Here is a 15,971-nt window from a genome sequence, read left to right as displayed (position 1 = left end):
ACCTAGCAGAATTTTGTGAAGAATGTCATAGCATAGAATTCAACAATTCATGAAGTTTATAGTTTATTTATTAGAACATGCTCAGCAAATTCTTGATTTTTGGTGACATCCACATTCTGTGAAGGATGATTAAACAAAAATATATTCTGCTGAGGAGAATGAGCGGCAAGGTTCTGATAGTAGATAATTCTTAAAGCAAAGAGACATTTTTCATATTTCTCAGCATGAAATCAATATCGAAAGATTTTTATATTAACAAGAGAGAATCTCTCAAGAAAATAATCTATATCATTGTGATCTTGGACGGCAATGACCGACGGCTATTTCTGTTCCTTTCTGGTTTTTTATCCTAGGGCTTGAATGGAGAGAAAGGAGAAAAAGGAGCCCCTGGAGAGCCAGGAGAGCCTGTAAGTATTAACAATCAGGATTTCTGAAGCAATGTTTCAAATTGTCAAAGCTGTAACTTTGTACAAGTATAATTAAGAAAGTTAACCAAAATGGATTCTGGTGGGTTTGAGTCATCCAGGTATACAGCACAGAAACAGGCCCTTCAGCCCAACAGGTCCATGCCTACCAAGAGTCCCTTCTAAGCTTGTTCCATTTGCCTGTGGTTGGCCCATGTTCCTCTAAGCCTTACTCATCCATGTCCCTGTCCAAATGCTTTTCAATGCTGTCAATGTACTTGTTTCCGCCATTTCCTCTGTCAGATCAGTCCATAAACTGACACCCCCACCCCAGTGGGTAAAAACGTTACCTCTCAGGTTCCTTTTAAATCTCTCTCCTCTCATCTTAAATCTACGCTCTCTAGCTCTTGATTTCCCAAACCTGGAAAAAAGACCATTAACATTCATCCAATCCGTGCCCCTCATAATCCCATGTTCCAACGACAAAACATTCCAAACTGTTCAACCTCCATCCTTAACTCAGTCCCTCAAGTCCTAGCAACATCTTTGTAAAGCTCTTCTGCACACATTTGGCATCTTTCCTTTTGCAAGATGACCAAATCGAACACAGTATTCCAAATACAGCCTCGCCAGTGCCTTTGTCTTCATGATATAAAGACCATTTTTGAAGGAAGTTTCATGAATATGAATGTACAACTGGTAGACTATGTACCCCATAGCTCACTGAGAACATGCCACATCTTGTCTGAGTGTGAACCCCTCAAGCTATCGGTGTCTCAGACTCAATCTACAAGTGACCTTGCTACCTTTAAATTGTCAACCAGGTGTAAAAAGTGGAAGAAAGAAACCTGTAAGGAAATATTTTGCAGCAGCAGAGAATGCAAAGTAGTGTGTGTAAAATATCATTTTCTGCCTTGCCTCCGTAGATACACGACTCAGAGAGTTAGTTATTTATTTAAAGACACAGCACAGTAACGGGTCCATCTGGCACAGTGAGTCTGTGCCATCCAGTTCCACTCATGGGACCAATTAACCTACTAAACTATACGTTTTAGAATGTGTTAGGAAATCAGAGTACCCAGAGGAAACCCACAGAGCACAGAAACAGGTCTTTCAGCTCAACAGCCATGCCAACCAAACTGACAATATAAATTAATCTCATTTGCCTGCTGTTGACATACATCCTCTAAACCTTTACTATCCATGAACTTCTCCAAACATTCTATAAACATTGTGATTTCCTACTGCTCTACCACTTTCCTTGGAAATTCATTCCATATGCCACCACTCCCTATGCCCCTCAGACCCCATGAAGTATTCTCTCTTTCACTTAAGCCTATGGCCTTAAGTGTTACAATCCACGATCTTGAGAAAAAAAATCACTGTAACCTTAATTTTATAAATTTCTCTGTGGTCATGAGATTGTAGACAGAAAAATTGCTTCCACTCTGTAACAGGAGGAATGCACATGTATGCCCCTCCAAGATCTGACAGATTTAAATCCCTGACCATGCATCTGAATTTTTACCTCTACTTAATCAATTGAATTCAACTGAATTCCTTTATGTTCAAAAACCTGTCATTCTCAGCATTGGAGCCTCTTACAGCAGTCTTGAATGGAGAAATCCAAATATTTGCCATCGTCTGGATGAACAAAATTCTTTTCATCTCTCCTGCTATTTTCAGACACTCTAGCCAGGGGAAATACCTTCCCTGCATCAACCTTTTCAACTACTGTAACTTGCATTTCGGAGAGATTGTCAAACTTCTATTGAGAATGGATTCAACATGCGTTCTCTCTTCTCAGAGGACAAATCTCACAGTCTGGTGAACTTTTGCTGTACCTGTTCCTTCCTCGGACTAGACGTGTGCACATCATTCCAGGTGCATTTTGCCAGGGCCGGATATAATTGCAGTGAGATTTACTTACTCTGGTATTCAAATCTTACTGCAGTAAAGGCCATTCACCTTCTTAATTGCTTGGCTTACCTTCACTTTATTTTTCAGTATTTGTGCACCATCTCTCTCTATAAAATAACCACCTGACTACTTTTCCTACCTAAGTGAATGATTTCTTTTCGGAGTATGTTCCATCTGTTTGGTCCCCATTCATTCATTAACCTACCTATAGCCCTCTGATGCTTCCTGGATGGACTATGGTTGTTTTTTTTTTCTCATTTGAAATATTAAAACAAATAATAAGCAGCTTGCTTATTGAACCTTGCTACACACCGCTCATCACAGGTTTCCATCATGAAAATGCACTGTTTATCCCTACAGTCAGTTTTCTGTTCTTTAACCAATCCTCATTCCACAAACATATATGACCCTCAATATTTTGTGCTCTTGATTTGTTTAAATCCTTTGAAGTCGAATGTTATTGAATACTTTCTGTACTCAAGTGCAACACATCAACTGGTGAATCCTTATCTGCTTGGTTAGTAACAATTTCAAAAGCCCCAAACAGATTTGCCAAATAAAATTTCCCTTTATATTTCCATCTGGACCATAACAAATGTAATTATAAATGTCCTGTTGTAGCGGTGTGCTACACACAGCGCTAGAATAACGACACGCAGTCGGTGAGTTGTAGTTGTGAAAAAAGAGGTTTATTCGAATTTTGCGGCCTGCTTTAAAGCCTTCCTGTTCCCGCCCTCCCCGGGTGGGACTGCTGTGGGGATGCATATTTGCAGACCCTTTCCGCACGCGGGTTCTTCCCCCTGTTGGTGAAGATGGCCTAGCGCCCTTTTTGGGGCCAGCCTCTCTGTTGGCGCGCACCATCTTGTGAGCCAGTTCGAGTCCGCTGGAAAGTGGGTCGCCACATAACCCCCCAGAACCGGCGATACATCCCCCAATGTCCACAGTCTGGATCAGCCTGTGTTTGGGAGGTCTGCCCCTGCGCCGCGGTGCCTGAGCCCAGACCGGCTGCACCAAGTCCACATGGGCCGGTTTGAGTCTGTCCACTGTGAAGACCTCCTCTCTCCCCCCAATGTCCAGCACGAACGTGGACCTGTTGTTCCTGATCACCTTAAACGGCCCCTCGGAGGGCCGCTGTAGTGGTGCCCGGTGTCCGACCCGTCGTACAAAAAGAAATTTACAGTTCTGCAGGTCTTCGGGTACGCAGGTCGGGCTCTGTCCATGCTGTGAAGTGGGTATGGGGGCCAGGTTACCAAGCTTCTCCCGTAGTCTGTCCAGGACTGCTGCGGGTTCCTTCTCTTGTCCCCTTGGGGTCGATATGAACTCTCCTGGGACTACCAGGGGTGCGCCATACACCAACTCGGCCGACGAGGTGTGCAGATCCTCTTTGGGCGCTGTGTGGACTCCGAGCAGGACCCAGGGAAGTTCGTCCACCCAGTTAGGCCCTTTCAGGCGGGCTATGAGAGCCGACTTCAGGTGATGGTGGAAACGCTCCACTACTCCGTTTAACTGTGGGTGGTAGGCAGTTGTGTGGTGTAGCTGTGTTCCTAAAAGGCTGGCCATAGCTGACCACAGGCTGGAGGTGAACTGGGCGCCCCTGTCGGAGGTAATGTGGGCTGGTACCCCAAAGCATGCTACCCAGGTTGCGATCAGTGCTCGGGCGCAGGATTCGGAGGTGGTGTCGGTGAGCGGGACCGCCTCTGGCCATCTGGTGAAACGGTCTACGATAGTTAGGAGGACACTGGCAGGGGCCCTACAATATCCACATGAATGTGGTCGAACCTCCGGCGGGTGGGTTCGAACTGCTGTGGCGGAGCCTTGGTGTGCCGCTGCACCTTGGCCGTTTGGCACTGCATGCACGTTTTGGTCCATTCACTGACCTGTTTATGAAGTCCATGCCAAACGAACTTGTTGGAAACCAGCCGGACGGTTGTCCTCATGGAGGGGTGTGCTAAGTTGTGAATGGATTCGAAAACTCGCCGCTGCCAGGCAGTCCTTCAGCCAGGGCCAGCATTTCATTCATTAATGCCGATGGCGGCCTGTCTCCCAAACCATCCAGGTGCATTAAGCGGCGTGCTCGTTCGCACCGTGAGAGTCCGAAAGTCCTTATGAGCAGGGCTTTGAATGCTGTGTATTTGCCGTCCTTTGGGGGCGACTGTATACACTTGTGTGGCTCTCTCCTGGTCGAGGGAGCTCACCACATAGTAGTAACGAGTGGAATCCGAGGTTATCTGCCGAATGTGGAATTGGGCTTCTGCTTGTTTGAACCATTGGCGAGTTCGCAGCATCCAGAAGCTTGGCAGTTTTAACGAAACTGCATGAACAGATGCAACGTCGGTCATCTCTGGCCCATATATCGTTTGGGCCATCGGGGTCACCAAATGTAGTGGTGTGCTGCACACCGCTAGAATAATGACACGTAGTCGGTGAGTTGTAGTTGCGAAAAAAGAGGTTTATTCAAACTTCGCGGCCTCCTTTAAAGCCTTCCCGTTACCGCCCTGCCTGGGCGGGACTGCTGTGGGGAATGCATATTCGCAGACCCTTCCGGCACGCGGGTTTCTCCCCCTGCTGGTGAAGATGGCCTGGCGCCTTTTTTGGGGCCGGCCTTTCTGCCGGTGTGCGCCGTTTTGTGAGCTGGTTCGAGTGCGCTGGAAAGTGGGTCACCACACTGTTACAATTTTAGTTATAATACATGCTGTTATTTCAATGTCAAGCTGATCTATAATTCTTTTATTCCATCCTTCCTTAAATGGTGGTGGGACAGTGGATTTAGTTTTTACCATCCAGGCTCTGGGAACCTTTCCTGAATATATGAACATTTTGAAGACGATAGCTAGTATATTCACTGTTTAGAAAGTCACCTCCTTCAAAAAACCTATCATGCTATTAAATTTCTTTCAGCTTCTCAATTGCTTTTGAGTATCAATCTCTATTATTTCCAGAAAGTCTTTCTGTGTTTTCTTTCTGTGAAGGCACAAATAAAATACTTGTTTCATCTGTAGAAAGTCCTACATACATCAGAAAAGAAGCTGTTTATAAGTTAATTCACCTCCATCTTCTTGATGGGCAATAAAACTAATTTTTTCTGGTGCTTACAAAATCTGCCCCCAAAAACTGAATTTAGAAAATTACCAGCTGGTGGCAGCAGAGGTAAGTAATCCAGCAGAGCCTGGCTAAATGTTTCTTTTGGAAAAATCTTGTTTACTGGTCTTTAATGCAAATGATTTTTACCTAGTATCATTTGGCCCTATGTAGCAATTTTGTCTAAATGTCCTTTGAATTATTAATTATTGAGGTATTTAAATCTATTACTTAATGGTCCGTTTACTTATCCCCAAATATGGTATTGTTTGCTATTGACCAGACAACACTATTTACTTCATAGAGGTTGAAGTTCAAAATTTAAAGTAATTTTATTATCAGCGTACACATATGTCACTATATCCAACTCTGATATTCATTTTCTTGCAAACATACTCAATATATCAATGGAATAATAACCATAACAGATTCATGAAAGACTGCACCAACTTGGGCATTTAACCAGCGTGCAAAAGACAACAAACTGTGCAAATACAAAAAGAAAGAAATAATAGTAATAATCAATAAGCAATAAATATTGAGATCATGAGATGAAGAGTCCTTGAAAGTGAGTCCGTTGGTCGTGAAACATTTCAGTGATGATGCAAGTGAAGTTAAGTGAAGATATCCTCTTTGGTTCAAGAGCCTGATGTTTGATGGGTAGTACCTGTACCAGGTGGTGTGAGGCCTGATGCTCCTGCACCTTCTTCCTGATGGCAGCAGCAAGAAGAGAGGTGGGAGATTTGAAGGAAATTAAGTTTTGTAATTCACATCAGGAGTGCCACTCTTGAAGGCATTTAATATTTGATAAATGAGGTTAAATGTCACTAAAGGCAATCTGGAAGGTGGACTTGAAGTTGCAGTCAGATCCACCATGATTTCTTTAAGACCATAAGATACCGGAGCAGAATTATGTCATTTAGGCCATCGTGTCTGCTCCGCCATTCCATTATCCCATCATTAAATGACTTCACAGGCTTCTTAGGATGCTCCTAATATCAACATGTTCTCAAGGCAAATAGGAACAACCAGGAAATGCTTGCCTTGACAGGACACTTGCATCCTAAAAAACATGATACTTCCACAATGCTATTAGGGAGTGATCTCCAGGGATTAGCCTCTGCAATATATTTTCATGCTAGAGTTGTGTGAACTTGCAAGCTTTATCCTTCTTTATGATGGGTACTGTTTTGGAAGGTACAGATGAATTAGTTATGCTATTTTGTAGATAGTACATACCTCAATTACTGATGATGAGGTAAGAATGAACACTCAGAATGGTTGATGGGTTGTCCATAAAATTAGCTGTATTACCTGGATGTTGGCGCATGGCCAAATGGTTAAGGCGTCGGTCTAGTGATCTGAAGGTCGCTAGTTCGAGCTTCAGCTGAGGCAGCGTGTTGTTTCCTTGAGCAAGGCACTTGACTACACATTGCTCTGCAACGACACCAGTGCCAAGCTGTATTGGCCCTAGTGCCCTTCCCTTGGACAACATCAGTGGCGTGGAGAGGGGAGACTTGCAGCATAGGCAACTGCCGGTCTTCCATATAACCTTAACCAGGCTTGTGCCCTGGAAATCTTCCAAGGCACAAATCCATGGTCTCACGAGACTAATAGGTTTATTATTACCTGGATGTTATTGAGTTTTTTGAGAGTTGTTGGAGCTGCAGTCATCAAATGAAGTATTTTCTATCTTACATCAATCTTGAACCACGGAGATGGTTGTAAAGCTCCAGATGTCAGTAACTGAAGCCTCATCAAGATTGGAACTGAACTTGAGAGAATTCCTGAGGCAGAATAGAAATGCAATAGTGTCATGCTCACTATAGTATGTCTATTGATGATTGTGTCACTCAAAGAGATATACTTGATTCAATGTATTATGGGCAGCATAAAGTTCAAACTAGCCTGATCAGCCTTTTGAATGGTCCCAGAAGCCAAACCAACAACGATGACACTCTTACTTGGTTTCAGAGGCAAACAACAATTCCATTGGCCATTTGATGGGCCAGATGGCCTATTTCTGCTCCCCTGTTGTATAGTCTTAAGGTCACAGAGCCAGTTAGTCATGAGTTGCAGGACACAGGTAACTGGTGACTGTCAGAAGAGGGAAAGGGAATATTAGGCAGTCCGTATAAGGTATACATGTAGTCATTCCCCTCAATAATAAGTATATCCTTTTGGATACTGTTGGTGGAAAGGAATGAGTGAGCAGAGGGAAGCCACAGTCAGGTCTCCAGTGATGAGTCTGACTCTATAGCTCAGAAGGAAGGACAGAGGCGAGGCAAGCAGTAGTGATAAGCTATTCAATGGTTAGGGATGCAGCCAGGAGATTGTCTGACCAAGAATGAGGCTCCCAGATGCCAGGGCCAGAGATATCTCAGATTAAATCCCAGTATTGTCAAGAGGGAGGATGAGCAGCCAGAGAATGTGGTCCACATTGGTATCATTGACATAGGCAGAGGTCCTGCAAAGTGAGTTCAGAGAGTTAGATGTTAAGTTAATTTTGCACATTGTTTGTCAGTCTTTTTTATAAATAGTATTTCATAAATTGTATAGTATTTATTTATTTTCCTGTAAATGCCTGCAAGAAAATATATCTCAAGGTAGTATCATTTGTATCCATCTGTTTTGAAGGACAATGGGTGATGATCATCATCATCTCAAGCCTGGGCACAAGGTATGGAGATCCTGAGATGCGCAGTTGCCAAGATCTCCCTCTCGGCCTCACCAGTGTAGCCCAAGGAAAACTTAGGATGCAATACGTTTGGCACCAGCTTGGCTGCAGGAGCTGCCGGAGGGATGTTCAATGATGTCCAGCTGCCTTAGGGACTCCACTCCAGATTTTCTGTCTGGGTTTACTCCCATTGTCTTTGTCTCTCCTGAGGCTGCCCACAAGGCAGTGGGGCTATTTACCCATAGTTGGGGATCTGGTTCAAGAGTACCAGGGCACGTCCACACGCCAGTGGGCCAGTGTGCTACGTGTGCAGGGGCCAGACCTCCTCCCCATCCTCTGTAGTTCAGTCTGAGTCCGAAGTGAGTTCAATTTCCATGTGTCACCAGTGAGGAGGCACTACATGAGGTTTGCTGTTGGAGAGGCTATGTACTGGCAGGGAGGGACTTACACATTCAGCTCTCCTTTTTGATGGATTGCTAGCCAGCGGTGGAAGCTGAAAGTGAGAGTGACAAGCACGTTCCACTACGCCACTGCCACACTAGACTCACCACAATCATTTTGACACCTCGAGCTAGTGTATGGTGACATATACTCTATATACTTTGATAAAAAAACTTACTTTGACTTTCATCTCCAGGGTGGTAATCTCGGGATTTCTATCCATGTCACATATTAGTGAGGTTAGAATTAAGCAGATGATGCGATTTAACCCATGGCTCGGGAAATGGTGCAGGATGGAGGGCTTCACATTTTTGGATCATTGGGCTCTTTTTAACGGAAGGTGGGACCTGTACAAACAGGACTTTTGCACCTGAACTGGAGGAGGTTCAATCAGAGGTCACCAAGTGGAGTGGCTGTGGGGAAAGTAGATTTTAAGCTTTCATGCAAAGACTGAAAACAAAAGGCTGTAGTAGGACCAATGTTCCGAGTTGCAGATATTCAATGGAAGGAGTACAGTAGTTAAGGCAGATGAGTTAAAAGCATGAATTGGCATGTGAAATTATGATATTGTAGCCAGTTGCGGGAGGGACAGGACTGGTAGCACAATGTTGTGGTGTTCAGTTGTTTTCAATATGGGGGGTATTAAAAGAGAAGGTGAGTATTGCTTCTCACTGCAGTACTCAGAGAGGATATACAGGAGGACCCATCTACCAAGGGAATATGAGTGAAAGTGAGGAACAAGAAAGGGATAACTACATTAATGGGTTTCTGCTATAGACCTCCCAAGAATCAGTGAGATTTAGAGGTGCAAATTTGTATAGACATAGCAGATATTCATAAGAAAAATAAGGTTTTGATAATACATGATTTTAACTTTCTGCATATAGATTGGGACTCCCATATGTAAAAGGACTAGATGGGATAGAGTTTGTCAAATGCGTTCAAGAAAGTTTCCTTAAAAATATGTAGAGGTCCCAACTAGAGAGGGCATGATACTGGATCTCCTCTTGGGGAATAAGACAACAGGGGACAGAAGTGTGTGTAGAGGAACTGTTTGGATCAACTGATCATAATTCCATGCGCTGAAAGAAGTTAAGACTTGTTCTTGGGTTGAGATTCTAAGTTGGAGAAAGGATGATTTTGATGGCATCGGAAGAGATCTGGCAGATGTGGATTCGGATAGGTTGTTTTTGGCAAAGGCAAAGTCGGATGTCTTCAAAAGTGAAATATTGGAATTATGGAATTTGTATGTCCCTGTTAGTAGTAATAATAGGCAAGGCTGACAGGTTTAGGGAACACACACAAAATGCTGGAAGAACTAACACGTCAGGCAGCATCTATGGGGGATGGAGAATAAATCGTCAATGTTTCAGGACAAAATTCTACAGTCAAACTGGAAAGAAAGGTGTGGGGGGGGGCGGGAGTCACAATAAGAAGGTGGGGGAGGAGATGGAATACAAACTGCCAAGTGAGAGGTGAAACCAAGTGAGGGGAAAGTGTGTGGGGAAGGGGGATAAAGTAAGAAGCTGAGCGATTATAGGTGGAAGAAGTGAAGAGCTGAAAAAGAAGGAATCCAATCGGAGGATAGTGGATCATTTAATATAGAGAAGGAGGAGGTGATGGGCAGGTGAGAAAAGAATGGGTGAGAGGGGAACCAGAATGGGAAATGGAAAAAGAGAAAAAGGGGAGGATATAGAAATTACCAGGTTAGAGAAATAGATGTGTTGCTTGTCCAACCTGATTGTGGGCTCTTCATGGCAATAGAGGACGCCATGGACTGACATGTCTGAATGGAAATGGGAAGTCGAAAGGTGACCACTGGAAAGTCCCACCTTTTGTGGCGAATGGAGCGAAGGTGCTTGATGAAGATGTCCCTCAACCTAAGCTGGGTCTCACAGATGTAGAGAAGGCCACACTGGGAGCACCAGGTACAGTAGGTGATCCCATCAGACTCACAGGTGAAGTGTTACCTCACCTGCAAGGACTGTTTGGAGTCCTGAATGGTGGTGAGGGAGGAGGTATAGAGGCAGGTATAGCAATTATCACACTTGCAGGAATAAGTGCCAGGAGGAAGACCAGTGGGAAGGGATGAGTGGACATGGGAGTCATGTAGAGAGGAATCCTATGGGAAGTGAAAAGTGGTGGAGGGTGGGGGAGGAAAATGTGATTAGTAGTAGGATCCCACTGATAATGGCAAAAATCAGAGAATGATGAGCTGGATATGGAACCTCATGGGGTAGAGTGATGGAATCAAAGAGTATTACAGCTTGTATACAGGCCCTTCAACCTGCCAAGTTCATGCTGAACGGTGCCCACAGGGTGTTATAAGTGTCAGGAACATGTTGCCAGTGAAATGTACTGGTGGGGATGATGGTAGAGCAGAGATGGCTGAAGTTTCTGGTAATAGTTCACAAGGTGCAGGATAGTTAAGTCCCATAGAGGAAGAAGTTCTCAAATGGCAGGGGTAGGCAACAGTGGCTGAGAAAGGAAGTTAAGGACTGCATAAACGCTGAAGAATGGGCATATAAGGTAGCAAAAGTGAGTGGGAAGTTGCAAATAAAAAAGTTATTAGAAGGGAAAGGATGAAATATGATGGCAGACTAGCTAATAATATAAAGCAGGATATGAAAAGTTTTTTCAGTTATATAAAGAGTAAAAGGGAGGTGAGAGACAAGATTGGACGACTGGAAAATGATGCTGGTGAGGTAGTAATAGAGGACAAAGAAATGACAGATGAACTTAATGGGTACTTTGCATCAGTCTTTACTATGGAAGACAGTAGCAGTATGCCAGAGGTCCATGAGTGTCAGGGAGCAGGAGTGAGTGCCATTGCTATTACAAAGGAAAAAGTGTGAGGCAATCTCAAAGGTCTGAAGGTGGATAAGTCACCTGGGTCAGATGGACTACATCCCAGAGTCCTGAGTGAGGTTGCTGAAGAGATAATGGATGCATTGTGCATGATCTTTCAAGAATCACTTGATTCTGACATGGTCCCGGAGGGCTGGAAGATTGCAAATGTTATTCCACTCTTTAAGAAGGGAGGAAGGCAAAAGAAAGGAAATTATAAGCCAGTTAGCCTAATCTCAGTGGTTGGTAAAGGGTCTGAGTTCATTATTAAGGATGAGGTTTCAAGGTACTTGGAGACTAATGATAAAATAAGTCAAAGTCAGCTTAGTGTCTGTAAAGGAAAATCTTGCCTGATAAATCTATTAGAACATTTTGAGGAAATAACAAGCAGGGTGGACAAAGGAGAGGCAGTGGATGTCATTTACTAGGATGTCAGAAGGCACTTGATAAGATGCCACAAATGAGGCTGCTTAACAACATAAAATCCTACAGCATTATAGGAAAGATACTGGCATGGAGCAGGCGACCACACAGAAGTGACGGCGGAGACCTCAAGGTGCCCCAGACACTTCCCTGGAGCAACCACCATAAAGCCCCATTGGTGGCCATCCACAGTTGCCGGAAGTGAGGCCTCCGCCGCCGACCTCGGAAATCGAGCCCGAGGCTTGGCTGGAGCGGAGGCCTCTGCAACCGTGACTCGGTTTACGGACTTGTTTCAGCAAGGAGCACGGCCCTCCGGGATTAAGTGTCAGCTTCGGGGTCCGACTCAATTGACAGCCCGGGCCTCCGGCAGCTGGAAGTGGCAGCAGAGCCTCCCCGTTACTCGGCCCGACCCGGAGCGTCTGACCAACCTCACAGAGCTGACAACAACACACTGCATCGACGGAAACCTGGAAAGATGCACTACTTACCGAGGAAGCGTGGGAAAAGACCTGGGCTGCTGGTCAGATCGAAGCTGAGGGGCTTCAGGGTCCCTATGCCCACCATCCTACTAGCTAATGTGCAAGCCATAGAGAACAAGGTGGATGATCTTAAAGGGAGACTCACCTACTGCAGGGAGATGCAGAACTGCTGTGTATTCTGTTTCACCGAGACCTGGCTCTCCCCTGCCACCCCTGACTGTGCCATCCGACTGGAGAGATTTTCGATCCATCGGATGGACTGCACGGCGTCTTCGGGCAAGATGAGGGGAGGTGGTGTCTGCCTACTGATCAACACTGGGTGGTGCTCGGACACAGTAGCACTGACAAGCTCCTGCAGCCCGGACCTGGAACACCTGTTGGTGAAGTGTCATCCCTACTATCTGCCACGGGAATTCATCTCGGTCATACTGACAGCGGTCGACATTCCCCCCCCAGGCGGACGTAGAGTGTGCTCTGAACATACTGTATGCAAACATCTGTGAAATTGAGACCAGGTATCCGGAGGCTTTGCTCATTACAGCTGGGGACTTTAACCAGGCCAACCTCAGAAAGGTGCTGCCGAAGTTATACCAACATGTCGCCTGCCCCACTAGAGGCCCGAATATACTTGACCACTGCTACACAGCAGTCAAGGATGCCTACCGTTCCATCCCACGACCTCACTTCGGAAAATCGGACCATCAGGCCGTACTCCTCCTCCCGGCTTACAAACAGAAACTGAAGCAGGAGGTCACGGAGACAAAAGTAGTGTCACGTTGGACAGAGGAAACGGATGAGGTCCTCCGTGACTGCTTTGAATCAGTGGACTGGTTAGTATTCAAGGACTCGGCAGCTAACCTCGATGAGTATGCCTCAGCTGTCACGGACTTTATTTGGAAATGCACGGAGGACTGTGTGTCTCGCAAGACGATCAGGGTATTCCCTAACCGGAAACCTTGGATGAATTATGAGGTCAAGTCCCTTTTAAAGGCTAGAGCTGCGGCTTTTAGGTCTGGGGATACTAGTCGCTACAGGGAATCCAGGCGTGAACTCCAGAAAGCAATTAAGGGCGCCAAGAGGCAATATCGAGCCAAGTTGGAAGCCCAGGCTAACCAAAGGGATGCCAGTAGACTATGGCAGGGTCTAAATGAGATCACTGGGCGCAAAGAAAAGGCTGGGAATATCAATAACTGTGGCACTTCTCTTCCTGACAAACTTAACGTATTCTATGCAAGATTTGAACAGAAGAGGAACATCCCACTCCCTCCGGATGAACCAGACCTGGTGGCATTGAGATTCATCGTCACCGAGGAGGACATTAGAAGGGCCTTCCTGAAGATAAGTCCAAGGAAGGCGACGGGCCCAGATGGCGTCCCAGGAGGGGTTCTCCGGGCCTTTGCAAGCAAGCTAGCTGGAGTGTTTGCTGACATCTTCAACTGCTCCTTGCTTCAGTCTGAGATACTCTCGTGTTTTAAGAAGGCAACGATAATCCCAGTGCCGAAGAAGAGCAAGGTGGCATGCCTGAATGACTATTGACCTGAATGACATCAATTGCTATGAAGTGCTTCGAGAGATTGGTTTTGGCGCACATCAACCAAAGCCTACCGGTCAACCCCGACGCTTTGCAATTCGCCTATCGGAGCAACAGGTCAACGGCAGATGCCATCTCTCTGGCCCTACATTCCTCCTTAGAACACCTGGAGAATAAAGACGCATACGTAAGTGTGGTAAACCATATATATATGTTGTAACCGGGTTAACTGTCTGGACACGACCCTCTGCTGACTGCCCCTGTGGCTCCTCCCACAGAGTCCTGTATAAAGGTGTTTCGCCTTGACCCTCCCCCTCAGTCCGGGGGCAGACACTCACCGTGGAGGTCGTATTGTACAGCAAATAAAAGCCTTTCACTATTTTACCAAAGCTCAGTCTTTTGGAGTTATTGAAGGTGCTTCAGTAAGGCTCCTTTTCGGTGACTACAGCTCTGCCTTTAATACCATCATTCCAAATAAACTGATTCCTAAATTCCAGAACCTGGGCCTTAGCACTCAGATCTGCAGCTGGATTTTCAACTTCCTCACAGACAGGACCCAGGCTGTAAAAATAGTGGACAAGCTCTCCTCTACAATCACTCTAAGCACTGGTGCCGCACAAGGCTGTGTACTCAGCCCCCTGCTGTACTCACTGTACACCCATGATTGTGTAGCCAAGTTTCCATCAAACTCAATATGTAAGTTTGCTGATGACACAACAATTGTAGGCTGTATCTCGGGTAATGATGAGTTTGAGTACAGAGGAGAAATTAAGAACCTGGTGGCATGGTGCGAAGACAATAACCCATCCCTCAACGTCAGCAAGACGAAGGAATTGGTTGTTGACTTAAGGAGTAGTGGACCGCACGACCCAATTTACATCAGTGGTGCGCAAGTGGAACAGGTCAAAAGCTTTAAGTTCCTCGGGGTCAATGGTTCAACCAAGCAGAGTTCAATGCCAAGAAGGCCCACCAGCGCCTTTACTTCCTGAGAAAACTAAAGAAATTTGGCCTGTCCCCTAAAACCCTCACTAATTTTTATAGATGCACCGTAGAAAGCATTCTTGTAGGGTGTATCACAACCTGGTATGGAAGTTGTCCTGTCCAAGACCGAAAGAAGCTGCAGAAGATCATGAACACAGCGCAGCACATCACAGAAACCAATCTTCTGTCCGTGGACTCACTTTACACCACACGCTGTTGGAGCAGTGCTGCCAGGATAATCAAGGACACGACCCACCCAGCCAACACAATTTTCGTCCCTCTTCCCTCCGGGAGAAGGTTCAGGAGCTTGAAGACTCATATGGCCATTTTAGGAACAGCTTCTTTCCAACTGTGATAAAACTACTGAACAGATCCTGACCCGGATCTGGGCCGTACCCTCCAAACAATCCGGACCTGCCTCTCGGTTTTTTCGCACTACCTTACTTCCCATTTTTCTATTTTCTATTTATGATTTATAATTTAAATTTTTAATATTTATTAATTTTAACTATTTTTAATATTTAATATTTGTAATCTAGGAGTGTGAAGCGCGAATCAAATATCGCTGTGATGATCATACGTTCTAGTACCAATTGTTTAGTGACAATAAAGTATAAAGAATGGCTGACAGGCAGGGGGCAGCAAATGGAAATAAACGGGGCCTTTTCTGGTTGGCTGCCGGTGACTAATGGTGTTCCTCAGTGGTCATTAATGGGACAGGAGGTTTTCATATCGTTTGTCAATGATTAGGATAATGGAATTGATGGCCTTGTGGCAAAGTTTGTGGATGATATGAAGACGGGAGAAGGGTAGGTCGTGCTAAGGAAGCAATGCTATTGCTGCAGGACTTAAACAAATTGGAAAATTGGTCAGAAAGGAGGCAGATGGAATACAGTGTTGGGAAATGTATGATAATGCATTTTGGTAAAAGGAACAATAGTGCAGACTATTATCTAAATGGGGAAAAGGTTCAAACATCAGAGGTGCAAAGGGATTTTGGAGTCCTTGTGCAAGACTCCTATAAGGTTAATTTACAGGTTGAGTCTATGGTAAAGAAGGCAAATGCAATATTGGCATTTATTTCAAGGGGAATAGAATATAAAAGCAAGGAGATAATGCTGAACCTTTATAAGACATTAGCATTTAGAGTATTGTCAACAGCTTTGGGCCCCATATCTCAGAAAGGATGT

The 15,971-nt window shown here is 45.1% G+C and overlaps 1 protein-coding gene across 1 annotated transcript in view; it reads left to right on the top strand.

Moving 5' to 3' along the window:
• The window catches only part of col22a1 (collagen, type XXII, alpha 1), a 328,136-nt gene that overhangs the window by 237,940 nt on the left and 74,225 nt on the right, over nt 1-15,971 (top strand). The window contains exon 33 of the mRNA XM_063048837.1: nt 354-407. Within this exon, the coding sequence (XP_062904907.1) occupies nt 354-407 (54 nt within the window). The remainder of the gene's footprint in view (nt 1-353; nt 408-15,971) is intronic.

Source organism: Mobula hypostoma, chromosome 1, assembly GCF_963921235.1.
Source record: "Mobula hypostoma chromosome 1, sMobHyp1.1, whole genome shotgun sequence".
NCBI classification, from domain to species: domain Eukaryota; kingdom Metazoa; phylum Chordata; class Chondrichthyes; order Myliobatiformes; family Myliobatidae; genus Mobula; species Mobula hypostoma.
The sequence above is the reverse complement of the archived record's forward strand: the minus strand, read 5'-3'. Positions and strand labels throughout refer to the sequence as shown.